Source organism: Borostomias antarcticus (assembly GCF_949987555.1).
Source record: "Borostomias antarcticus genome assembly, chromosome: 5".
Lineage (NCBI taxonomy): Eukaryota > Metazoa > Chordata > Actinopteri > Stomiiformes > Stomiidae > Borostomias > Borostomias antarcticus.
This window is the reverse complement of record NC_140238.1, coordinates 32,620,095-32,646,387: the sequence shown is the minus strand read 5'-3', so window position 1 is coordinate 32,646,387 and position 26,293 is coordinate 32,620,095. Positions and strand designations below refer to the sequence as shown.

The window sequence follows — 26,293 nt, the reverse complement described above, 5'->3', positions numbered from 1 at the left end:
ATGCACTGGTCCAGCCTGACCCAACGCTGGCCAGGCAGCGTCTACGCGTGAAGCATGGAGCCAAGAGCACAAAGATGCACTGGTCCAGCCGGACCCAACGCTGTGAAGCATGGAGCCAAGAGCACGAAGATGCACTGGTCCAGACGGACACAACGCTGTCCAGGCAGCGTCTACGCGTTTCGCAACCCAGTTTAGCGATAACACCATTGAGTTTAGGGTTAAGGAAGACCCTAACCCCTAACCTTAACCCTCACCCTAAACCTAACCTTAACCCTAAACCTAAACCTAACCCTACACCTGACCCTCACCCTAACCTTAACCCTAACCCCACCTAAACTCTATGGTGTTCTTGCTAAAAAGTGAAAATGTAATCTGGCGTCCAGGCAGGATACTTGTTAAGTCTCTCTTCCTCTTAAAGTGACACATCGCCTGAGGAATTCCAAAAGCCCAGCAGACTCGCTGAGTCAGCGCCTCAGAGCGGACCACACCCTCCCCCCCCGCCCTCCCCCCACCCCCACCCCCCCCGACCCTCTCCAGGCTACATCTGGTGGTGATCAGCAACTCTTGCTGGAGCCGTCTTACAAGACAACCCTAACCCTCGTTCTCCTCCTCCTCCTCCTCTACAGACGAAGGCCCAATCGCAGGCTGCCCTGAGGGGGGCGCGTGGGCGGGACATGGCGTGTCACAGAGCCACCGCCTTACAGCAGGATGCGGTACCGGCGTGTGTCAGCGGCGCCCGCTGCTAGGGGCCTGGTCCCCCATCCGCTGGGACAGCGGGAACGTTCCGGAAGGCCTGAGTTCAGCACTAGCGTTGTCCGCTGGGGATAATGTAGCGCGGCCGGGCGTTTGTCACTGAGGGGGGGGGGGGGGGGGGGTGGGGGGGGGGGGGGTATAGAATGAGCTGGAGAGGGGAGGGGGAGACAGCGAGCGTGTGTGTGTGTGTGTGAGCGTGTGTGTGTGTGTGTGTGGGAAGCGAGCGAGAGACGAGCTAAATCAGGTCAGGCAGCGACACTGTCCGCTGTGTAGGAGGTGAGAGGGGGGGGTTAGAGGGATGACCTCTCCGAGTGTTAAATCTAGTTTGAATGCATAGACATTACCTCTCTCTCTCTCTCTCTCTCTCTCTCTCTCTCTCTCTCTCTCTCTCTCTCTCTCTCTCTCTATCAGCCCTAGTGGGACCAGCTAAATGAATGTGAGAGGATGGAGGGGGGGGGGGGGGTCTCGCAGACCCCTACAGTAGCAGGCAACACGGGCCGAGTTGGGTGCGCCTCCATTATTAATGGGCTGTAAAAGATAGAGGAGGCCGAGCAGATTGTGTAACATTATCATGCATTATGAATGGAATAAGCAAACGACCAGAAGTCTCTCTGCGCCTCCAATAGCACCACCGACACAACCCACCCCCCCACCCCACCCCTGATACCCCAGCCTCACAACCAGCCCCGGCCTCACAACCAGCCCCGGCCTCACAACCAGCCCCGAAGAGAGGGGATAGAGGCCCAGTACCTCTCCTCCCGACTGCTAGAGCTCGACAGGCAGAACTGGGCTGAGTTTCCCAGAGGCATCGTAGCGCTACGATGAACGCCATAGCTTACGATGAACGTAGCGCTACAATGCCTCTGGGAAACTCAGCCCCGGTCTGCAGAGCGTGCGGTAGTGGGTGCGTGTGGAACGGTGAGGTGACGCTGGGACTTCACAGCAGGGTGCCGAACTCAAACAGGTGCCTGGGTGGTGCCGGTGGGGACGCGCTCATGTGTATCGCTGGCCTGGCGCGTGTAATTACCCCCGTTCCCCGTTCCCCCCACTTCAGTCTTCCCCACAGGCACCAAGTCCCTCTCCAATCCAATAGCTTCCCCTCTAATAATAGGCTTCATGGATTTTGCATAGCCTTCGCTTGGGCGAGCCGCCGAGTGAACCCAGCCTGTCCGTGTGTGAAATCCCCCAATAACGTCTGCCTCCTACTGCAACGGCGGATCAGATAAGAGCTGTACCCAGAGCAGCCTGGGGGTGCTCGATATGACCTCGACACGCCCCCGCCCCCCCACCCCCCCGGGGGACCACGGCGTCACCCAGAGCAGCCACAACCAAGATGGAGAGCTCCCGAATCCTCCCCCCCCTCTAAATTGATGGTTATTTGTGGTTCAATAACACGCACGTGACTCTGGAGAGGACAGGCTGGAAGAACAACACCGAGCGAGAGGAAGAAGACGGGTTCAGCACGGCCATTTCACAAACAACCAGAGCCGACGGCGCTTTCAATTCAGTATTCGGCGAAAAAGGCTTATTAGTAGTTTTATTGTCATTGAGTGTTGTTTGTTAATTAGCACGCAGTTGCCCGCTTGTAGCCTTGCACCACGCATGTCTGTGGATTGAGACAAACTCTTAAATAAAGCTCGCTGGAGAGTCTAGAGCAGCGCCATTACGCCTGTGTTAATCTAGCACTTGGTAACGGGGTGACAGATGTCCTTAATTAGACTGCGCCCTGGCCTTGCTCAAAATGGAACGGAGGATTCGAGAAAATATCGGAGAGGTTTCAGCAGGCGTGAGCTATGAGACGTGCTCACCTACAAACCATTGCTGAGTCATAGTGTTATCAGTCAATCAATCAAAGCTTTATTTGTATTGCGCATTTCATACCCAGAGGCAACACAATGCGCTTTACAGAGAACAAGGGAGGAGGGCATACGACCCACCCCTACATATTCCAGAGGGAAGCAAAAAAAACAGTATCACCCAGGGAGCCAGATAAGTGAGCTGTAAAAATTCTTCCCTGACCCCTCTCAACAAGGCGATTGAGCAAGCTCCTGGAGTATGTTTGTCTACCAGGCTAAGAACCGTTATTAGATTAGATTAAGAAACATCTCTAGTAAACACACACACACACACAACTGCCACTTCTTCAGAGAACAACAGGGGAGTACGGAAACTGAACCGCGTCTCCGACACACCAGAGCTGAGTTCGGAATCGCTCCCTATTCACTATATAGTGCACTATATGGCCGTCAGCCATTTTGTTTGTAGTGTCCGAATTCTCCACGGAAGAAGTACTACCACGATCCACCCTCTTAAGCACCTATTGTATTTGAGATTGCTATTCTTGCACTTTGCCCTCAGCACTAGATTATGCTCTTAGTCACTTGTTTTAGAAAGGAGATGCACTTGTGAGTTCTGGCGAGTAGTAGTACACTTTTCCTACGTTAAATGCATTGTTAGCCGCTTTGGATAAAAGTGTCTGCTAAATGACTGTGATGTAATGAATACAGTTCGGTTACATCATCACTTCCCAGTTCCCACTACCAACTAAACATTACAACCCAAGACCCTCTCACTGTTGTCAGGGTTACTTCCCCAACTGGGGGACAGGGACATACCCGTCCCTTCACACACAAACAGTCCTTCCTCAATCTAGCGCCACGGTCACACTACACCGTTTTAGCCCGACTTTCACATTCTTAGCTCACATTCCGCTTCTCTCCGCAGATCAGTCTGGACGAGCTCCATAGAGATCCGTTTGTGCTAGATCGGAAAATGATCTAGCCAATCAGCACGTTCTGTGAGGAAATATTAGCAGCCACGCCCACGGGCGTGGTTCAGGTGTGACGACAGCGAGAAGCGCTGAAGTTAGCCCATGATAGACGTGTTACACAGTAGGGCTGTACCCGACTCTGAATTTTGAGAGTCGAATCCGATTCGCCTGTGCAGACCAGATTCAACGATTCGTTCCTTTTTTCCCCCTCATAGGGCTAGTCTGAGGGGAGACCGCGGGAGTCGGGACAGCTGTCAAAACTCGCTTAAACTCACAGGCAGTACAATAACAGAACTCTGTCTATGGGAAAAAAAAAAATTCCAGTGGATATCTTAGTTAATACAAGATTGATCTAGGAAAGCAGTTTTTGTGTTGTGATATTCCGAAATGCCCGATTGCTGGCGCACAGCAGAGAGGAGAGGGGGTTCCCTGCCTTCTTGCCTGCTCCTTATCAGTCACAAGTCTCCGTTTACTGCACAACTAATAGCTACGGTAACAGCCTGGGTCTAAAACGAGTGATTGGCCTGTCCTATATAAATCACAAGGCAGGTGAGTGGTCTTAGCCCACCAGCGCATCTTGACAGCGGGGCAAAAAAAGCGACTGCTCGGGGCGCCCCGGTAGCTCACCGGGTAAGGCGCGCACCATATGAAGGCTAGTCCTTCGCGCGGCCGACCAGGGTTCGATTCCCGGCTCGGGTCCTGTGCCGCATGTCCTCCACTCTCTCTCTCTCCCACATGTCCTGTCTCTCTCAACTGTCCTATAACATAAAAGCCCTAAAAAATATCTTAAAGAAAAAAAAAAAGCGACTGCTCAATTTCAAGAATCTCAGTCGACTGAAGGGTCTCCGACTGATGATTCAACTTGACTTTCAGGGGGAAAACCCCAACATGGCTCATCAAATCAGGGCTGCCTGTCCTTTATGAAAGTGACTGCCGTTTTCCAGCTTCCAACAGAGGTTTTCCCAAATGGTTGTGTGTGGGTTGTGTAGTGTGAGGGTGGGTTGTGTAGTGTGAGGGTGGGTTGTGTAGTGAGGGTGGGTTGTGTAGTGTGAGGGTGGGTTGTGTAGTGAGGGTGGGTTGTGTAGTGTGAGGGTGGGTTGTGTAGTGTGAGGGTGGGTTGTGTAGTGAGGGTGGGTTGTGTAGTGTGAGGGTGGGTTGTGTAGTGTGAGGGTGGGTTGTGTAGGGTGGGTTGTGTAGTGTGAGGGTGGATCATGTAGTGTTTGTGTGGGTTGTGTAGTGTGAGGGTGGGTTGTGTAGTGTGAGGGTGGGTTGTGTAGTGAGGGTGGGTTGTGTAGTGTGAGGGTGGGTTGTGTAGTGTGAGGGTGGGTTGTGTAGTGAGGGTGGGTTGTGTAGTGTGAGGGTGGGTTGTGTAGTGTGAGGGTGGGTTGTGTAGGGTGGGTTGTGTAGTGTGAGGGTGGATCATGTAGTGTTTGTGTGGGTTGTGTAGTGTGAGGGTGGGTTGTGTAGTGTGAGGGTGGGTTGTGTAGTGAGGGTGGGTTGTGTAGTGTGAGGGTGGGTTGTGTAGTGTGAGGGTGGGTTGTGTAGTGTGAGGGTGGGTTGTGTAGTGTGAGGGTGGGTTGTGTAGTGTGAGGGTGGATCATGTAGTGTTTGTGTGGGTTGTGTAGTGTGAGGGTGGGTTGTGTAGTGTGAGGGTGGGTTGTGTAGTGTGATGGTGGGTTGTGTAGGTGGGTTGTGTAGTGTGAGCGTGGGTTGTGTAGTGTGGGTTGTGTAGTGTGAGGGTGGGTTGTGTAGTGTGAGGGTGGGTTGTGTAGTGAGGGTGGGTTGTGTAGTGTGAGGGTGGGTTGTGTAGTGTGAGGGTGGGTTGTGTAGTGTGAGGGTGGGTTGTGTAGTGTGAGGGTGGGTTGTGTAGTGAGGGTGGGTTGTGTAGTGTGAGGGTGGGTTGTGTAGTGTGAGGGTGGGTTGTATAGTGTGAGGGTGGGTTGTGTAGGTGGGTTGTGTAGTGTGAGCGTGGGTTGTGTAGTGAGGATGGGTTGTGTAGGTGGGTTGTGTAGTGTGAGTGTGGGTTGTGTAGTGTGAGGGTGGGTTGTGTAGTGTGAGGGTGGGTTGTGTAGTGTGAGGGTGGGTTGTGTAGTGTGAGGATGGGTTGTGTAGGTGGGTTGTGTAGTGTGAGGGTGGGTTGTGTAGTGTGAGGGTGGGTTGTGTAGTGTGAGGATGGGTTGTGTAGGTGGGTTGTGTAGTGTGAGGGTGGGTTGTGTAGTGTGAGGGTGGGTTGGGTAGTGTGAGGGTGGGTTGTGTAGTGTGAGGGTGGGTTGTGTAGTGTGAGGGTGGGTAGTGTGTGGGTGGGTTGTGTAGGTGGGTTGTGTAGTGTGAGGGTGGGTTGTGTAGTGTGAGGGTGGGTTGTGTAGTGTGAGGGTGGGTTGTGTAGTGTGTGGGTGGGTAGTGTGTGGGTGGGTTGTGTAGGTGGGTTGTGTAGTGTGAGGGTGGGTTGTGTAGTGTGAGGGTGGGTTGTGTAGGGTGGGTTGTGTAGTGTGAGGGTGGGTTGTGTAGGGTGGGTTGTGTAGTGTGAGGGTGGATCATGTAGTGTTTGTGTGGGTTGTGTAGTGTGAGGGTGGGTTGTGTAGTGTGAGGGTGGGTTGTGTAGGGTGGGTTGTGTAGTGTGAGGGTGGGTTGTGTAGGGTGGGTTGTGTAGTGTGAGGGTGGGTTGTGTAGGGTGGGTTGTGTAGTGTGAGTGTGGATCATGTAGTGTGTGTGTGGGTTGTGTAGTGTGAGCGTGGATCATGGAGTGTGAGGGTGGGTTGTGTAGTGTGAGGGTGGGTTGTGTAGTGTGTGTGGGTTGTGTAGTGTGTGTGTGGGTTGTGTAGTGTGAGCGTGGATCATGGAGTGTGAGTGTGGGTTGTGTAGTGTGAGGGTGGGTTGTGTAGTGTGAGGGTGGGTTGTGTAGTGTGAGGGTGGATTGTGTAGTGTGGGTTGTGTAGTGTGAGTGTGGGTTGTGTAGTGTGAGGGTGGGTTGTGTAGTGTGAGGGTGGGTTGTGTAGTGTGTGTGTGGGTTGTGTAGTGTGAGGGTGGGTTGTGTAGTGTGAGTGTGGATCATGGAGTGTGACCAGCTCACGACGCGGCCGAGTCCCCAAAGTGTCATGAGCTCAGACTAGATACCTTGCAGGTGAAATATCCTGGAAACTTGGAACAAATCTTGCAGTGAAATTGAAAGAATGTGCGGCCATCTGCAACAGCTCCCTGAAGCCAATCTGATCAGGCAGCTATTTGTAAGCGGGGCACAATAATGTAGCTTCTATCAGAATAAACCGGCACACACACAAGACACACACACTTCCTGCTATTAGTAGCAGGATAGATAGAAAGAGAGATAGGGAGAGAGAGAGAGAGAGAGAGAGAGAGAGGGAGATGGAGATGGAGAGATAGAGAGATACAGACTGTCACAGACAGACAGCCAGGTGGCCTACTTTATTATCCCTGAGGGAAAACTGAATCGTAACTGAATGTATGTTTGGAGACCAGAAAGACTCGTCTGACATTCCTCCTTGTCTCACATCTTGTAATGTGCGACCTCGTCGCCGGACAGCCATGAAGTGTGAGCCTCACAACGACCGCTTCCGACCCAATAACAACACAGTCGTGCAGCGTGTGCAACACTGCAATGTGAAAGCCGTGTAGCGTGAAGTCGGCGCGAAGCTGTACCGACAGCCAGGCGTTGTGACATCGCAAGCACAACGGGGGTGTTACCTCACACTTTTTTTTTGTGCAGCTTCAAGCTCACGCAAGACGTTCACCAGGCAACCAGTCGAGTACAACCACTTGAAGACGGCGTCGGAAAACAACGGCCCGGCTCCGTTCGCAGGCATGCCAGATCAACCCGTCATAGATGAGTCACCTCTATGCAGGCGCGACGGTCATCATGGTGATCAGCGGCGCCACCCTGCCATTTGCATTTGACCTTAGGGACGAGAGTTTGTGTGGAGCCGTTCTCACTTTCACCTGCACGGACACAGACGGGAACACAGGTTCCCGTAAAACGACACCCCGCAGCCAAATACTGCTGCTGTTCCTACTGCAAACACCTCCCACCACGGGTCCACTTCCTGAGAGCTGTTTTGTGAGAAGGGCTGTGTATAATTTAGCATTCGGATCATCTTTAACCTGTAGCCCATGTCTTCCTTATGGAACCGACAGTCCAATGAATGTTGGTGTGCATGTGTGTGTTTACTTTAAGAGGGGAATGTGGAAGTGGAAGCCTGATCAGATGGGGAAATTGAGTTCAACGACTAATGTTAATTACAAGCGAGATGTGTCAACTCACGAGCTCTTGGGAGTGCAAAGTCCCTCTCATTTGCACTAACGTGTGTGTGGTGGGGTAGGCTAATCTGTGTAGTGTGGGCGGGTGTATTGAGCATTATTGACACACTCGCATGGGTTAGAACTACTGTGTTTGTCTACATGCAAACAGGCTATTTGAATTTGCCTTACTGTGTGTTTGTGCAAACATGCATGTGTTATGGGTAAGGTCATACTGTGTGTGTGTGTGTGTGTGTGTGTGTGTGTGTGTGTGTGTGTGTGTGTGTGTGTAGGGAAACCTGCTATACGGGCTGTATTTGAGTGTTTGTTTTGCGTCTTTATCTGCAGTGTGATCTCACCCACTGCTGGTGTGTGACAGAGCGCCTAGAGGACCAAGCGTTAGTCTGCTCAACTGCCTGTGCTTGGCAGAGCACAAGAGCTGCTTCCACTCTCCATCAAAGGACTATCAAGGGTGAGAAATAAAGAGTGAATGACACTAGCTTAGCACACGTAGAGAATACAAATCTCCCTTGTGAAATGCTCCCTCCCTCCTGGTGGCTACTGTGTAGTGGGAGGGGGTTGAAGTGAACAATAAAGAGAATAGTGAAGTCACGTGGGAACTAGACTGTCCGGTTGTAGACTTCTGGGGTGTGGCAGGGAATTATAAATAGACAGGGCGTGGGACAACACGCTTGGGTTTCCCTTTGAAACATGGGCCAAACAGTGGCACTTTGACATGACAATTCACCGCTCATTAGCTACACCTATAGACTCAATAATCACTGGGCTCAGTCAGGATTTCGGCACGAAGCTTAATACAACTGGTGTTACTATGGTTGGTAGAAGCATGGGTCACTGAGGCAGGACCTCTTGCAATGTCCGCGCTGCTGTGGTGAGTGGTGACCAAACAAACCAATGACAACACGACAAGAACCCAAACAACAATGCGGTGACAGTGACACACTCCACCCTTCCAAAGAAACCTCTCACCGCAAACCACAAACCCCCCTCTCCCCGCAGGAAACTATCCACACGTAGGCCGGGTTATCCAGCTGGCAAACATTCAAAGTTGCAAACTATCAAACTATATTTCTGATCTGCTCATATGCTATGAACCATCCAGACCCCTCAGGTCGTCTGGCACAGGTCTGCTTTCGGTCCCCAGAGTTAAAACAAAACATGGAGAAGCAGCATTCAGTTTTTATGCTCCACATATCTGGAACAAACTTCCAGAAAACTGCAGGTCTGCTGCAACTCTTGGTTCTTTTAAAACAAGCCTGAAGACTTTTCTTTTTGCCACTGCTTTCTAAGAGGAGTTATGTTTATCAGTATACTGCACTGTAACTTTTATTCCTGTATTCTATTTGTCCTGCTTTTTGTTTTATATGTCTATAATGTCTTGCTTTTTGTTTTAATGCTTTTAATTTGTCCTGCCTTTTGTTTTAAATGTCTTTAATGTATTGCTTTTTGTTTTAATGCTTTTAATGTCTCATGTAAAGCACCTTGAATTGCCCTGTGGCTGAAATGTGCTATATAAATAAACTTGCCTTGCCTTGCCTTGCCTTGCCTATCAGCGCTTGGACATGGAGAGGTGGGCATTTCCGTGTTGGGCTGGCCGTGCTCTCCCCTCTAGAAGATGCACCAGCGACTCTGATAGTAGCCAGCTAATGTGACCTCTCAATATGTTAACTACACCATCTTCAACTTTAAACTTCATTATTGAGATCAATAATTGGACTAAGTCACTCTCCGGATGTATCTCAAAGCGGTCAAGTAGACTAAGGCTTGACACGCAAATGTTGTAACCAAGCTACATTTCCGTCCCTCCCATATCACCCATTGCTCTTCTGTATCGGAACTCCTACTGTGAGAAATGCGTAATACTGTTTGAGAATCGAGCTGCCGTGAGAACCAATCATTCGTTAGCGTAGCTAGTGCTAGCTAGCTAGGTACCAACTTTTAAAACGAGTTAACTAATTAGCTAAATAGTAACATTCACAATGACTAACTGGATATTGACAGTTATGACTATTAAGCCCACAAACAATAAACAAATACATGCAACTAGGTAGCTAGTTAAGAGAATTAGCGATGCTAGCTAGCTAGGCTAATTAGCTTAAGCTAATACAGCTAGCACAACGGTAGCTAACGTTACGTTGGTTTTTGAAAGAAGAACAAACCTGCCAACAAAATTCTCCAAGACAGAGCTTTTCCCAGCACTCTGCCCGCCAACTACTGCGATCTGTGGGAGATCCAAGTGACAACTCTGGCCAATGGAGCTGAAAGCGTCCTGAAGTTTGTTGATCAGGGGAATCAAGTCTTCCATCCCCCGGTTGCCCATGGCTCCGTTCGGTTGGGTTCGGTTCGACTCGGCTCCCAAACGAAAGGTCCTTTTCCTCGCTCGGGTTCGCTCGGGTTACCCTGGCAGCGTTGAGTTCCACCTCCTCGGGCGCCGTCACTGTCCTTTTTCTGTCAAAGAAAGTCCAGTTGTTATCATTTGCTGACTTTAACAACCAAAGGGAATGTCGAAACGTCTTCTTATAAACACGTAAAATCCGAAACGGAGGGTAGAAAACTCACAAAACAAAACTTCCTCCTGTCATTACCATCCGCTCAGATAGACGTCGACATCCGACCTAACCGGTAGTTTGGTTCCCACCCCTCTGTCACCGAAAGCATCGATGTGATTGGTCGTTCTAGCTGCTTCTCTGCCGGTTCCGTCTCATAATTGGCTGTGAGTGGTCAACAGAGGTGTCAATCACAACGCTGCTGCCGTTCATTCACGTGTTCGCACCACAATATGGCTGCGCCCGTGAAAAGAGGGGCTGATGCGAGTGTGTTTGAAACGGGCATGTCTCTTAAGAAAGTTGCTACCACCGTTTCTCCGCTTGCTCTGAGAATAGTTGCTGAATGTCCGGTGACAAAAGCAAGAGCTTGTGATCTGACACTTCCGCACTGCACGGTGAACACCCCGGTGTTCATGCCCGTGGGCACGCAGGGCACTCTGAAGGGGATCACTTCGGACCAGCTGGAGAGTCTTGGGTGTCAGATTTGCCTTGGCAACACATACCACTTGGGTATGAGGCCGGTAGGTGAAACTAAATATATATATTTTATTATTATTTATTATTTATTTATATTATTATTATATTTATTATTTATTTTATTTATTTATATTTAGGGGTCCTACGGCAGCAGGAACCCAATTGTTACTGTTGGTATTTTAAAGATGCTGGCATTTCCAACCCATTTGATGAAAATGGATGAAACGTGGTGTACTTATGTCTTTCCTCACGGGGAACAAATTTGTCCCAAGAACCCATGTCTCAGAGTGATGGATTTGGCTGTAGCTTGAAAATTTGGTAAAGCCTATAAAAAGTAAGTCCTGAAATTTCACATGTATGGTGGATGTCTCCATATAGGTTGTCAACAGCTAAGAGATTAAATCTAAAATGGTAGATAAATTGGATACCATTCATATTTAATCTATTTTTGAGATATTTATATTGTTAGTATCAAGTACTATTAAACATATCTAAACTACACATTGTGCCTGCTGTCAGCAAGCACACAGATTTTCATAAGAAAATGTACATTTTCTAGTTATTATTAGGGGCTCTATGCTATGGTAATTGGAACCTTATTTTAATATTATTTTCCTGAAAGTGGTCAAATAACTCAAAAAAGTTTGCATTTCTGCCAATTGGTGTGTAGTTCAAAGTCTGTCAGTCTGTCCTCCTGTCTGTCAGTCTACCCTCTGTATGTTACTCTGTCCTCCCGTCTGTCAGTCTACCATCTGTCTGTTACTCTGTCCTCCCGTCTGTCAGTCTACCCTCTGTCTGTTACTCTGTCCTCCTGTCTGTCAGTCTGCCCTCTGTCTGTTACTCTGTCCTTCAGTCTGTCAGTTTGCCCTCGTTAGTCAGTCTGCCTCCCTGTCTGTCAGTCTACTTATCATGGATATGAGTGCATGTTTGCATCACAGCTTGCGGTTATATTTTGCATTTATAGTGTCAGTCATAACAGCCTGTCATTGTCTGGTCTTCTATGAGCTGCACTGATCCAGCGATTCATGATTGTTTTTCTGGTTTATTTATTTCTTCCCTAGGGTCCTGAGTTGATTGAGAAAGCAAACGGGTTACATGGCTTCATGGACTGGAGGAGAAATCTCCTGACGGTAAGCATTGTTCTTTGGAACGTTTATATTTTAGAAATTCCGTGCGTGTTCCATTCCAATCCACTCACGCTGGTCTCTCCTCGTCCTCTCCTTACAGGACAGTGGAGGGTTCCAGATGGTATCTCTTGTGGAGCTGTCCGAAGTTACAGAGGAAGGGGTCAGGTTCAGATCCCCGTACGATGGCGAGGAGATCCTGCTGACCCCTGAGCAGTCCATCGGCATTCAGAATAGTCTAGGTAGGTGTGGTCTGACTCGACAGATGTAGGCTTCGGAAATTATCAATGAGTCATATTCAATCCAGACTCCACCCCTGTCTGCATGTTACCGTTTTCAAAGTCCCCTTCAGTACGTGAAACAATAATTGAGGAGAGCTAGCAACCTACACGCTGAAAATTGCAAGTTTACTGTATAGATTTAGACAGCAATAGACATTTGCTGTCTAATAGGGAGTGGGACATCCTGGCATTTTTGTCCACCGGTTATGCGTTATATATTATATATGATGTTATATATAACATAATCGGTTGGCAAACATGCCAGGACATCCCAGTCCCTATTAGACACCCAGTGTGGAGATAGGTCTGGCTATGTGTGACACAGTACAGTTGCATAGCCATTCACTTTGTCTCCAAAGTAGTTGTACTTTATTGATCCCTGGGGAAACATCACACTTGTTACAGCATCAAAAGACACAACATTACATTTACATCACTTTACAGTCATTTAGCAGACGCTTTTATCCAAAGCTACTAACAATAATTGCATTTTACGTAGGAAAAGCCAGTGTACTACTACTTGTCAGGACTCACAAGTGCATCTCCTTTCTAAAACAACAAAGCAACACAATACAGACTAGATACACATTTAACAATAGATACAAAGCGAGTTTAGGCCGACATAGTTCTGACGTCACATTGGCGTCTTGTTTGTTGTTGGTGCACTTTTATATTCAGTATTGTTTGTATGTATTGTCTTGTTTTTATTTTATTTATACTGTAAAGCACTTTGGTGCAACTTCGGTTGATTTTAAATGTGCTATATAAATAAAGTTGACCTTGACCCTTGACCCTTGTTTCCAGGGTCTGACATCATGATGCAGCTGGACGACGTGGTCAGCAGCAGGGTCACCGGGCCGCGGGTGGAGGAGGCCATGGAGAGGTCCGTCCGCTGGCTGGACCGCTGCATCGCGGCTAATAGGAACCCAGACAGGCAGAACTTGTTTGCCATCATCCAGGGGGGACTGGACACAAAGCTGCGCAAGGCCTGTTTAGACGGTACAGTAGGACTGAGGTCCGGTACAGTAGGACTCCGTTCCCGTCAGACGCTTCCTAAGTCTTCTTCTGTGGTGGTGGCGGTGAAGCTTCAAAGCACCGCCACCACCACAGAAGAAGACTACCTTGGAAAAATAATTTCACTCGGACAGAACGCGTCTAAATAAGTTATTTAATGGCGCCGAGGCTTCAAAACCCAGCATTTGTTAAAATAGACCCTTTTGCTTAGGTAAGTGAAGTTTCATGTTTATCTGACACTTGTAAATATGAGCGCCTCTCCTAACTAGGCCGACACCGATTTACTTTGACGGCAAAGTGAATGGACCGGCAAAGGACTGTTGTCTGGCATGAGTGGAATGCGACAACGGTACTGAGAAGGGCTAACACTTCCTCAGACTTTTGTCTAAAACGTGCGTTTAAAATGTCTCATCTTTGACACTTCCCTACCTAGAAATGACCAAACGAGACGTCCCTGGCTTCGCCATCGGGGGCCTGAGCGGAGGTGAGGAGAAGGATGATTTCTGGAGGATGGTTACCCTGAGCACAGACCACTTACCCCGGGAGAAGCCTCGCTACCTCATGGGTGTTGGGTACGGCTGCTACCATCCCTATGTGTTCATTTGACATTTCCATGCGTTAATGACATCAGTGAATAGGCTATATGCACAACTCCAGTACTTCCTGAAATTAGACATGCTTCTCCATTTCCTGTCCTACACTGTTGGATGAAGTGATTAATCAGGTGTGCCTGACTGCAGCACAATGATCAGGCACACCTGAATAACCATTTCATCCAATAGTGTAAGACAGGAAATAGAGAAGCATGTCTAATTTCAGGAAGTACTGGAGTTGTGCATATAGCCCATGATGCGCTGTGTGTGCGTTACAGTTACGCTGTGGACCTGGTCGTGTGTGTTGCTCTGGGCTGCGACATGTTTGACTGCGTCTACCCCACCCGTACCGCAGTAAGTTCGGGGGGGAGGGGGTGCACGCAATTTTGGGGGGAAACCTCTGTTTTATGCCGAGTAGCCTGACGGCGGATATAGGCCTATATTCTTCACTGTCGCTCTGTCTGAGCTCACTTTTCACAGTCGCAGGAAATCTGCCGACATGACACAAAATGGATATGAAGACAAAATGTTTAAGATACTGATAACCCGTCTATTAATTATCTCGATTACAAGTGGTCCAAACCATGGACAATGCAAGAGAGAGGGATGGGCTGCACTTGAAACAAGCCATCAAACACATTTGGAGAGGATTTTAATTACTATTTTTAGCATTTTGGCTCCGGTGATTTTCCTTTGACTCTGGCTAAAATCTCTTTGGGGGGCACCAAAAAATCCTCTCAGTACAATATGGAGATTGTGTGCGCCTGGCTGTTTATCAGATGATGGTGGTTTTGTCATCTCAGAGGTTTGGATCGGCCCTGGTTCCATGGGGATCTCTCCAGATGAAACAGAAGCAGTTTGCCAAGGACTTCAAGCCCATAGACCCGGACTGCCAGTGTCCCACCTGCAAGAGGTAAGGGGCCTCCAGGGGCTGAGGGCCGAGGGCCAGAGGTATGGGTGCTGGAAGGATCATGCTGTTGGGGAGGAACTCTCTACATTTTGCACCGTCCTGTCCTTGCACTGTCATTATCACTGTCCTGTCATGTCCTTGCACCCTGTCTATTGCTGTCTATTCATTAGAGCTACGCACCAACTGTCCAGAACAAATTCCTATATGTGAAAACCTACCTGAAAAAAATCAATCTGATTCTGATTCTAAACGTTTTTTGTTGCAGGCTGTATTTTGTACTTTGTGTCTCCTCACATAGTGTAATGAGAATTGGTTGAGAATATCTTGTCTGGTTTAGTGTCTTTAGTGTTCCTCTGTTTGCGTCCCGTTCGTTCCAGACACAGCCGGGCCTTCCTGCACGCCCTGTTCAAGACTGATACCGCCGCCATGCATCACATCACCATCCATAACATCGCATACCAGGTATGCTTGGGAACTCAAACGTAGTATACAGTAGTAGTAGTATAGTAGTAGTAGTATAGTAGTAGTATAGTAGTAGTAGTAGTAGTAGTAGTATAGTAGTAGTAGTATAGTAGTAGTATAGTAGTAGTAGTAGTAGTAGTAATAGGAGTAGTAGTAGTAGTGGTAGTAGTATAGTAGTAGTAGTATAGTAGTAGTATATTAGTAGTAGTAGTATAGTAGTAGTAGTAGTAGTAGTAGTAGTAGTAGTAGTAGTAGTAGTAGTAGTACAGTAGTAGTAGTAGTATAGTAGTAGTATATTAGTAGTAGTAGTATAGTAGTAGTGTAGTAGTAGTAGTAGTAGTAGTAGTAGTATAGTAGTAGTAGTATAGTAGTAGTGCAGTAATAGTGTAGTAATAGTATAGGAGTAGTGGTAGTAGTAGTAGTAGTGTAGTAATAGTATAGTATTAGTAATATTAGTATGGTAGTAGTTGTAGTAGTAGTATAGTAGTAATAGGAGTAATAGTAGTAGTAGTGTAGTAGTAGTAGTAGTAGTAGTAGTAGTAGTAGTAGTAGTGTAGTAGTAGTAGTAGTAATAGGAGTAATAGGAGTAATAGTAGTAGTAGTATAGTAGTAGTAGTAGTAGTAGTATAGTAATAGTAGTAGTAGTAGTAGTAGTCGTGTAGTAGTAATAGGAGTAGTAGTAGTAGTAGTAGTAATAATAGTAGTAGTAGTAGTAGTAGTAGTAGTAGTAGTAGTAGTAGTAGTAGTAGTAGTAGTCGTATAGTAGTAATAGGAGTAGTAGTAGTAGTGGTAGTAGTATAGTAGTAGTAGTAGTAGTAGTAGTAGTAGTAGTAGTAGTAGTATAGTAGTAGTAGTAGTAGTAGTAGTAGTAGTATAGTAGTAGTAGTAGTAGTCGTATAGTAGTAATAGGAGTAGTAGTAGTAGTAATAGGAGTAATAGTAGTAGTAGTATAGTAGTAGTAGTAGTAGTAGTAGTAGTAGTAGTAGTAGTCGTATAGTAGTAATAGGAGTAGTAGTAGTAGTAATAGGAGTAATAGTAGTAGTAGTATAGTAGTAGTAGTAGTGGTAGTAGTAGTCGTATAGTAGTAATAGGAGTAGTAGTAGTAGTAGTAGTAGTAGTAGTAGTAGTAGTATAGTAGTAATAGGAGTAGTAGTAGTTCTTAATTGATCCCTGGGGGGGGGGAAACTGTATAACGTCAATAGACCATCAAGTAACACAATCCAGACTAGAATACAAATTGACAGTAGATTCCAAATATATAGAAATCCAGATGTACAAGAGTGCAAATAACTTAATATGTATCTTCATGTATTTTCTGTTCATTTGGTAACTACCTGGATTGTGTTCTGACTACGTCACCCTTCCTGTCTCTCCCAGCTCGCTCTGATGCGCTCAGTGAGGCAGAGTATAGTCGAGGGTCGCTTCCCCGAGTTCGTGAGAGCGTTCATGAAGAGGATGTTCCCGTCCAGTGAACAGTATCCCAGTTGGGCGCTGGACGCCCTAGCATCGGTCAACATCACCCTGGATTGAACCCGGGGGGGGGGGGGGGCAGTTGCTGATTTTTACCCAGACTGGGAGTGTAACTGCCTCTCCAGTGAATTAGTGAAGCCTTTTAAACTAGATACTCTCTTTTTAAAACATGTACTTGTCTATATTCAGACCAACAATTTTTTCTACACTTTTTTTATTTTTATTTTATTTTTTATGAGTATGCCGTTTGGTCCGTATACAGAAGCAGCCCATCCTCTAGTCCAAGTGCCGATGTACTTTTATGTTAAACCACCCCCAATGATATATGATTGTTTATATTTTCATCCACATGCAAAAGCAGATACACAATATTACGTGCTCGGCCGTCTGTGACGGTGCCTGAGTTACAGATTGTGATGAGACCCAGTGGTTTTGATGCCACACTTTCAAGTATGGCAGCGGTGAGACTGGACAAGTGTTGAAACGCAGGAATTCACTCCTTTTATTTATTCAGGATCGTTTTTATTGTTGCCATGACTACGGACCAGCGCAACCTCTCTCCTTAAATGCCCTGCTGTTTTGTTTGTTAAAGTGTTGTTGTCAGTTCCTGTGAATTATTGGTGCTCGTAATCACACTTGGGCTGAGGTATTAAATGAAATGTACGGCCTGCTGTTGTGTTCTGTTGTTAAATGAACTGGAGACGTCCTTGAAATGTCTGTCCATATGTTATTGAGCCACTAGAGGGCAAACTGTTAAAAATACTTGATGACATCCTCGGTTTATTGAAAGGTGAAGTTTCCTCGAAGAGAATGGCAGCCCAGCTGTTCTCAAAGAGCCTGTTTTAGGCTGATTTGGGGAAATTGCAGAGTAGCAAAGCAGCCTTTTCTGTGTGCATCAGTTCCTGTGTCTGCTGCTCACAAGTGTTGGCTATCTCAAACACAATGTCTGTTATGATGTGCTGTCAAGCCATCACAGAGGAGGCCAAAGCTATTCAATCCAACACGCCACCTGGAAAAACTAGCAGAGGTTGTGTTCTTATTTTTTGTATGTGTTTCAAGATACATTTTAGTTGAATGTGTTTGTAATGTGTATGCTATCAGTATTTGGTTTTTTTTATTTATTTATTTGTTTGTTTGTTTTCTTTCACTTAGCATATTCGACCACCAACAACAATAGTGAAAGGTGCATCCCAGGCAGTCCAACAGCACTTCATATAGACTAGTACATTATAACATATTAGTTTCATTGATTTGCATAATTCAATTTAGGGGAAAGGTAAATGATTTGTGCGTTATGCAGGTCAACAATTGAATACTGTTATTTATCTTACAATTATTGTTCTTCTTTTTAACTCAAGCTAATATCTGATGCCTAGGCTACTAGGTAAATTGCTTCAACCTGTGCTTTGCATTAATCCATTTCCATTGAATTGATTAATGGAAGTTGGTTTAAAACAAAAGCAAATGGTTGCTTATATTGACATTTTTGTTAATCTGTGTGGCACTGACGCACTGTTGCCCTTCAAAGACGTTTGGCAGGCCAAGCAGAATGTGGAAAATTAGAAAGCAGATTATTCCATACTGGAGTGCTGGGAATACACTCGGTGGTGGTGGTGGTGCCTCAGTCTACCTTCTCAAGCTCCGCGTTCCGTTTCCAAAAAGAGGATTGGTCCCTTAAAAGGATTACCATAAATCCGTAGCCAATAGAGTCAATAGTGTATTTATGATTATTGAAGGATGGAGCGTGGAAAGAATTAATTGGGAAATCGACGCGCTCGACCACATTTCACTTTTTGAGAAATTGATTAGGCGATGTGAGAAAAAAAAGAAAAGAAAAACAAGTGATTTTGACATTTAGTAGTGATGGAGATGTGCGCTCGATCGGTCCGGACTGGTGGAGGAGCTGCGTCCATTGGAACAAGGGGACGCTCAAACAGATAACTGATCAGATCACGGAGTGGGCTACCCACGCGTACGGCACAGAATCCTTCGACCTGTTGCCGTAGAGGTCTGTTGCACAAAAGTATCGGAGTGGCAGCCAAAAAAAATCGGGAGTGCCATGACATGGAATTTATATTTTATGTGACAAAAGAATAGTTCGTTTTTGGAGAATCTCTAAGCGAGGTTTTGCATTTCCAATTGTGATTGCGCCGGCGGGGTTCGGTGCCGAGGAGTGGACAGTCATGGTTGAGCTCGAGAAAGAGGTCCTCCCGTTACCGCCCCGGTACCGGTTCAGAGACCTGTTGCTTGGTGACTGGCAGGCGGACGACAGGTAAGGAACTTCATGAAAGAACCAGTGTTTATGGCCAGTCCTTTTTTTTAATGTAGCCTATTTATAACTCTATTGTAGTCCATGTTATTCAGTCCTTGTTTAAGAAATGTAGATCTGCCTTGTCATAATGTAGACGATATTTCAGGCGAGCCTTTCCTTTTCATGCATCTCTCTCATGGATACTTGTTTACAGACTAGCCTACTGCAACAGATTTTATAGAAATATTGAAAAGAAAAATGAATGTGTGTGTGAGAGAGAGACTTTTTAATAATCTATAAAGCATGCATACCTTAAGAGGGCAAGTGATCATTCCATCTATTAATACTCTATAGTATTAATCATTTTGACAAGCAACCATCATGGGCATCACTCTTTGTCAGACGTATCGTTGTGATTCATTTGCAATGCTTTCCTGCCATATCACTGACATTTACACAGGTCAGGCAATTTATAACCCGGGCCTGGCAATTCCGGCTAGTTGTCCTCATCAGCTGTCAGCTAACCCGTTCTTAAACTCACACAACCTCACAAATATATCTGGGTGCCTTCCAGATGCACATTCGTTAGATATGAGTTTGCAACACTTATTCTGGCTATTCCTTATGGAGACTAATTGAGAATTCCTCCATTTCACGCCTGGCCCCCCCTTGTTGCCCGGAGAGAAATGAGGACCAGAACACTTCCTTGTGGTGACGCGTGGGTGTTTCACATGAGATAATTGGGCAGTATTTCCTTTTGAAAGGGCTTTAGGGAAGGGGCCCATTTAATGTTATATAAGACTAGAGGTCCACTGCGCTTTTGCTCTGTAGACAGATATTCTATTTTTTTATACCGTTACTAAACAATATCTGGGTTAGCATTCCTCCTGGAGACGGATCGATACTCGCCCTGACCTCCCGAGTGCTACACGAAGGTCCCTCCACCCTGGGCCTGGACCTCTTCAGTGTCACCACTGGCCTTTAGTTAAGTTTCCGTTGCCCAGGGACAGTGCGACCTCACTCAAATGTAGAGCATTAAAGATGGTTACCTGAGGTCACCTGGTCATAGTTCAGTGGCCCGAGGCAGAGGCTGTTTACAGGAAGTCTGTCTCCCCTGTTAGAAAAGGATAGTTTATGTTTACATTAAATGTCTATAATGTCTTGCTTTTTGTTTTAATGCTTTTAATGTCTCGTGTAAAGCACCTTGAATTGCCCTGTGGCTGTGCTATATAAATAAACTTGCCTTGCCTTGCCTTATGTCTGGGTTTTATGGGGATGCGGGTTTGAGGAGAGAAAATGAACCTCACGGGGCACAAACTGAAAACGCAGCCAAACGTCTGTGGAGATTGAATGTGACAGAGAGCAGGTGGGTGTTTTATTGGGGACTGCCGTGCGGCGGCTATAAACGCTGTGACGGTCCTAAACTGTGTGGTTGGGAGCCCACAGAAGCGTTTTGCAGCATGGCAGGCTGCAGCAGACATGCTCCAACTACTCCCAGAGTGCACTGCTCCATGTATAATGGATTCTCAGGTGAGTGTTTGAGAGGTGTCGTGATGTTCGTCACGCTACAGGCTCTAGTGGGCTTTGGGCAGATAACAACACTTGCTGTTCACTTCGTGTCCCTCTTTGTCTCAGCACACACATACACACACAAGTTCCCTTCTCAGATCGGACTGGGGTTTTGATTAGAGCAAGTGAGACTGGTGTGATGTGTGTGTGTTGGGGTGTGTGTGTGTGGGGGGGGGGGGGGGGGGGGTACAAGCATTCTGTGATGGGTCTGAATGTTGATCTCATTGGTGAGAGCATATTAACAGATACAGTCCATCCAGAAACTATTCATATCCCTTAACTTTTTCTACATTTTGCTATTTCACAGCGTTATTCCAAAATGGATTCAATTCATTTTTCTCTCAAAATTCTACACACAATACCCCATAATGGCAAAGTGAAATGACATTTTTGCAAATGTATTAAAAATAGTATGTACTGGCCATAAGTATTCACTCCCTTTGCTATGACACTCAAAATTGAGCTCAGGTGCATCCTGTTTCCACTGATCATCATGAGATGTTTCTACAACTTGATTGGAGTCCAAATGTGGTAAATTCAATTGATTGGATCATTTGGAAAGGCACACACCTGTCTATATAAGTTTGGAACCACCAGGACTCTTCCTAGATCTGGCCGCCCGGCCAAACTGAGTAATCGGGGGGGGTCAGGGAGGTGACCAAGAACCAGATGGTCACTCTGACAGAGCTCCAGCGTTCCTCCCAGCTGGGAGAACCTTCCAGAAGGACAATCATCTCTGCAGCACTCCACCAACCAGGCCTTTATGGCAGAGTGGCCAGACGGAAGCCACTCCTCAGTAAAAGGCACATGACAGCCTGCTGGGAGTTTGTCAAAAGGGAAAACTCAGTGCACCTAAAGGACTCAGACCATGAGTCTCTCTCTCTCTCTCTCTCTCTCTCTCTCTCTCTCTCTCTCTCTCTCTCTCTCTCTCTCTCTCTTTCCTTCTCTCTCTCTCTCTCCCTCCCTCTCTCTCTCTCTCTCTCTTTCCTTCTCTCTGTCTCTCTCTCTCTCTCATTCATTCTCTCTCTCTCTTTCCTTCTCTCTCTCTCTTTCCTTCTCTCTCTCTCTTTCCTTCTCTCTCCCTCCCTCTCTCTCTCTCTCCTCTTTCCTTTTCTCTCTCTCTCCCTCTCTCTCTCTCTCTCTGAATGCCAAGCGTCATGTCTGGAGGAAACCAGGCACTGCTCATCACTTGGCTAACCCCATCCCTATAGTGAAGCATGGTGGTATCATCACCTGGCTAACCACATCCCTACAGTGAAGCATGGTGGTATCATCACCTGGCTAACCTCATCCCTATAGTGAAGCATGGAGGTATCATCACCTGGCTAATACCATCCCTACAGTGAAGCATGGTGGTATCATCACCTGGCTAATACCATCCCTACAGTGAAGCATGGAGGTATCATCACCTGGCTAACCTCATCCCTACAGTGAAGCATGGTGGTATCATCACCTGGCTAACCTCATCCCTATAGAGAAGCATGGTGGTGGAAGCTTCATGCTGTGGGGATGTTTTCCAGCAGCAGGAACTGGGAGACTAGATATCGAGGGAAAGATGAACGCAGCAAAGTACAGAGCCTTGATGAAAACCTGCTATAGAGCGCTCAGGACCTCAGACTGGGGCGAAGTTTACCTTCACAGGACAACGATCCTAAGCACACCGCCAAGATAACAAAGGAGTGGCTTGGGGACAAGTCTGTGAATGTCCTTGAGTGGCCCAGCCAGAGCCCAGACTTGAACCCCATTGAACATCTCTGGAGAGATCTGAAAATGGCCGTGCACCAACGCTCCCCATCTAACCTGATGGAGCTTGAGAGCATCTGCAGAGATGAATTGGAGATACTGCCCACAAATAGGTGTTTCAAGCTTGAAGCATCATCCTCAAGAAGATTTGAGGCGGTAATTGCTGCCGGAGGGGATTCAACAAAGTATTGAGTAAAGGGTGTGAATACATTATGCACATGTTATATTTGATGTTTTTTTATTTATATAAATGTGCAAAAATTTGTCATTTTGTCAATATGGGGTATTGCGTGTAGACTTCTGAGAAAAAAATAATTGAATCCATTTTGGAATAAGGCTGTAACATAACGTGGAAAAAGTGAAGGGATATGAATACTTTACGGATGCACTGTATCCAATGGACTTGTGCAAAAGTGAGTGGGATGGTGACGAGCTTAGAATAGAATGTTTATTTGCCACGGTTACAGATGCATTGGAATTCTTGTCATTGCTTGTCCTTATGGTGTCTTATCAGCACTAATCTGGTCCTCACTCCAGTCCTACTATAGTACTCATCTAGACATTTAAACGTTCCCACACTGGCAATTCACTATCCGTTTACTATCCTAGCAATCTATCAGTATCATTCTCATCTACTTATCCCATCCAATTGTGGATGACTGTGTCCTGTGCAATTAAATAACATTCAAGTATACACTTGTGCAGAGTCATGGGTCTGTTGTATAGGCAAGAGTCACTTGTAATTGTCTGTCGTATAGGGAGTGTTGTCAGGTGTTGGCTCAAGTGATGGAGTGCTGTTGTCAGGGGGTAGTTGAAGTGATTGAGTGTACAGTAGTGCAGAGTCAGTTGTTGTCCATTAAAGTGCAGTTTAATTCCTGTGGCCTGAATCACTTGGGGTTTGTCCTGCTGTGCAGGCCTATCAGTCCAAGAGCAGACTCCTGCACAACCCCAGGCCCCCTCGAAACCACACGCGCACGCACGCACACGCGCACGCACACACACACACACACACACACACACACACACACACACACACACACACAGTGTTCACACATCAAGATGTGTTCACACATCCAGGCTCTCGCATGCACACGCATAACTTATCTCCCTCACACATACAGTACACACACACATACACACTGCGCTGGGGAAACTCACATTACTGCGCCTGGTATTCTCCATCCCTCGTCCCTGGTGGATGACCTCCTCTCCTCTCCACACATAAAGACTCATAATGTTCCCATTTTACCGCCCTCTACTCTCCGTGTTTGCTCTGATTGTTGAATGAAGTACCTCTTCATGCCCAAATATTGGGTGCATGCCTGTATCCTTCCGAGGGCTTTCTAGAACTCTCTGGGGGCCTGACTGCTTTCGGTCAATATTACTGACCGACTGTCTCCACCATCTGGAACACATTTTATTTGAGATATTCATATAATACATTCCCATCATTACTCATCCCCAATACAGTTGATCTTCACCTGAAAACGACGTGAATAGAATTCAGGAGAAGGTTTCCTTAGTAAGATTAGCAAGTCTGAAACTCATTTTTCAGTCCATTAACCTTTTGTCAATCACTGTTTGGTTGCCCTTGAACTATTAGCAAACAGCTCTGTTTTATTCTAACCCAAGAAACACAAACCCAGTCTATTAGTGGCAGGTTACTGTACCGTAGTACAAGTCGGTCACACAGACAGAGCAGTATTCAGGCCCACAGCCAGGCGGGGGGGGGGGGGGGGGTCGGGTGGATCGAACGAACCCCCCCTCACGATCAAAGGTCCCGAATTTAAGACCAAAGGTCCAGAATTTAAGACAAAAGGTCAGCACTCCCACCCACCCCCCCCCCGTCAACAAATCGCCCGACAATCAAAAATCAAAAATGCCCCGCCCCCCCCTCCCAAAATCGAAACGATACGGTCCACTTTTGGAAAAAACAACCCCCTCTACAAGGCTGGCTACGGGCCTGGTATTTAGAAGTCTTGATCAAACCACAACCTTCTGGGCAACACCAGTACTGTTTATGCACTCTGGCAGTGAGTCAGACGCCCTCGTGTTGGTCTGGAAATGTCGTATGACTAAACATGGCAGGTCGACCTCATGCTGGCCGGCGATAAGCTTGTGACACGGTGAACTGAGCAGTCCAGCCTTTGTATGAACTGAATCTGGCAGGAAATCTTTTTTCCGCCTGATTTGATGGGGTGGAGGGTGTGGATACCCCCTGATTTGGTGGGGTGGAGGGTGTGGATACCCCCTGATTTGGTGGGGTGGAGGGTGTGGATACCTCCTGATTTGGTGGGGTGGAGGGTGTCGATACCCCCTGATTTGGTGGGGTGGAGGGTGTCGATACCCCCTGATTTGGTGCGGTGGAGGGTGTCGATACCCCCTGATTTGGTGGGGTGGAGGGTGTCGATACCTCCTGATTTGATGGGGTGGAGGGTGTCCATACCCCCTGGTTTGGTGCGGTGGAGGGTGTCGATACCAGACCTGATCCTCAGTTTGCTCATGGTCTGAATGGTGACCACAGAGCAAATGAAAGCTAATTACATGTAGGTCTGATAACATCTGACAGGCTACTCCCTGCCACCAATCTCTTTCTCTCTCTCTCTCTCTCTCTCTCTCTCTCTCTCTCTCCCTCTTCCTCTCTCTCTCCCTCTCTTGCACACACACACAATTACATCCCTCTATATACTGTATATATGTATAATATGTGTGTGTGTATATATATATATATATAAAGAGAGAGATACAGAGAGAGATACCTACATATATAATATACATGCCGTACATACACACACACCTGTTACACAATCTTTCACTCACTCATAATGTTTGAGACAGAGGGATCAACCGTTCTGTTGGTCTGGATGTGATCGAACATTACTTCCCATGTTCTCAATATCATCAGTCTATAGACCAGACAGTACATACAGTGACACACACACACACACACACACACACCCTCCTCTCTGCACCTCCGGTTCATCTTCATCTCTGCTGGCGATAGAAAGACTCAGTGGGAGGTTTCAATAGAGGTATGGGTATCTGATTGGTTACCTCCGCTGTAGCTGGAGAAAAGCCGTGCCATTCCACGGGAATATCTCAAAGATGTCTCCGTCTACAGTAGGAAACCAGCATCAAACTTCATATTACATTTTAGGAGGAGCGTGGACAGACATAAAGGGTAGTATTTAGTGCTAAAGGTGGAGTGTGTAATGAGAAATGTCAAAAAGATTTAATAAACTTTGTGGCACCGAAACCAGGGGTCTGTGTATCCTACTGCATGTGCAGCGTGATTTTTAATCAACACACGTCCAGTTGGTAAACATTTGGAATCAAAGTAACGTTGGGAGAGAGAGAGAAAAAACTACAGGCGTTAATAGAAATTAATTGGTTGAGTTTTTATAATTGGTGCGGGGCACACAATGAAGCTTCTGCCCTGCTGGTGGGCAGATAACACGGGGATATATCCACACTAACAAACGAATGCCTGCAGTCCCTGCTTTTAATTAAAGAAAATAGCCAGCAACCTCCCATTTTAATATCACCTCAGAGGTGAAGACAGGCGCCAGGGCTGAATATTGTTAGGCCATCTCCGAACTAAGCAGTGGGCGAGGAGGGAGACGGAACAAAGATTCTACTGACGTTCTACCGGCGTATGGTGGAACGCGGTATAGTGCTCTGCTCCGTTGCATTCTCTCGTCGTATCGCGTATCCGCCGGGTCCCTGGCCTTCGTCAGGAATGCTGTGTGTGATATGAGAGGATTTCACAGGCATGTGAAGAGCATTTCTTCTGGTCTCAATCTTCCTATAATTCCCTCTGTTCAGTGTCGGGTGTTTTTAAAGCCAGGTCTCATCAGAGGGATCATATCAAAGCACCAGTGAGATTAACGTTGCACTAGAGCTCATTGACAGGCCTTAGTCACCCCCCAACCCCACCCCCGCTATTACCCCTCAGGCATGGAGGAGGCCTGCTAGAGGCAGCTACAGTATGAGCTACACCCAGGATGTTTAGAGGGGGCGGTTAACCCCGGGAGGGTTCATCCGATGACCCACGAGGG

General features: G+C 46.8%; 1 protein-coding gene across 1 annotated transcript; it reads left to right on the top strand.

Moving 5' to 3' along the window:
• Positions 1–10,574: 10,574 nt before the first annotated feature.
• Positions 10,575–16,732, top strand: qtrt1 (queuine tRNA-ribosyltransferase 1; the record flags this gene model as incomplete). Its single annotated transcript, XM_084438869.1, has 9 exons — positions 10,575–10,862; positions 11,880–11,948; positions 12,046–12,184; positions 13,028–13,222; positions 13,671–13,809; positions 14,109–14,184; positions 14,634–14,743; positions 15,118–15,202; positions 16,580–16,732. The coding sequence occupies 9 exons, from the start codon at positions 10,575–10,577 to the stop codon at positions 16,730–16,732; spliced, it is 1,254 nt and encodes a 417-aa protein (XP_084294995.1).
• Positions 16,733–26,293: the final 9,561 nt, after the last annotated feature.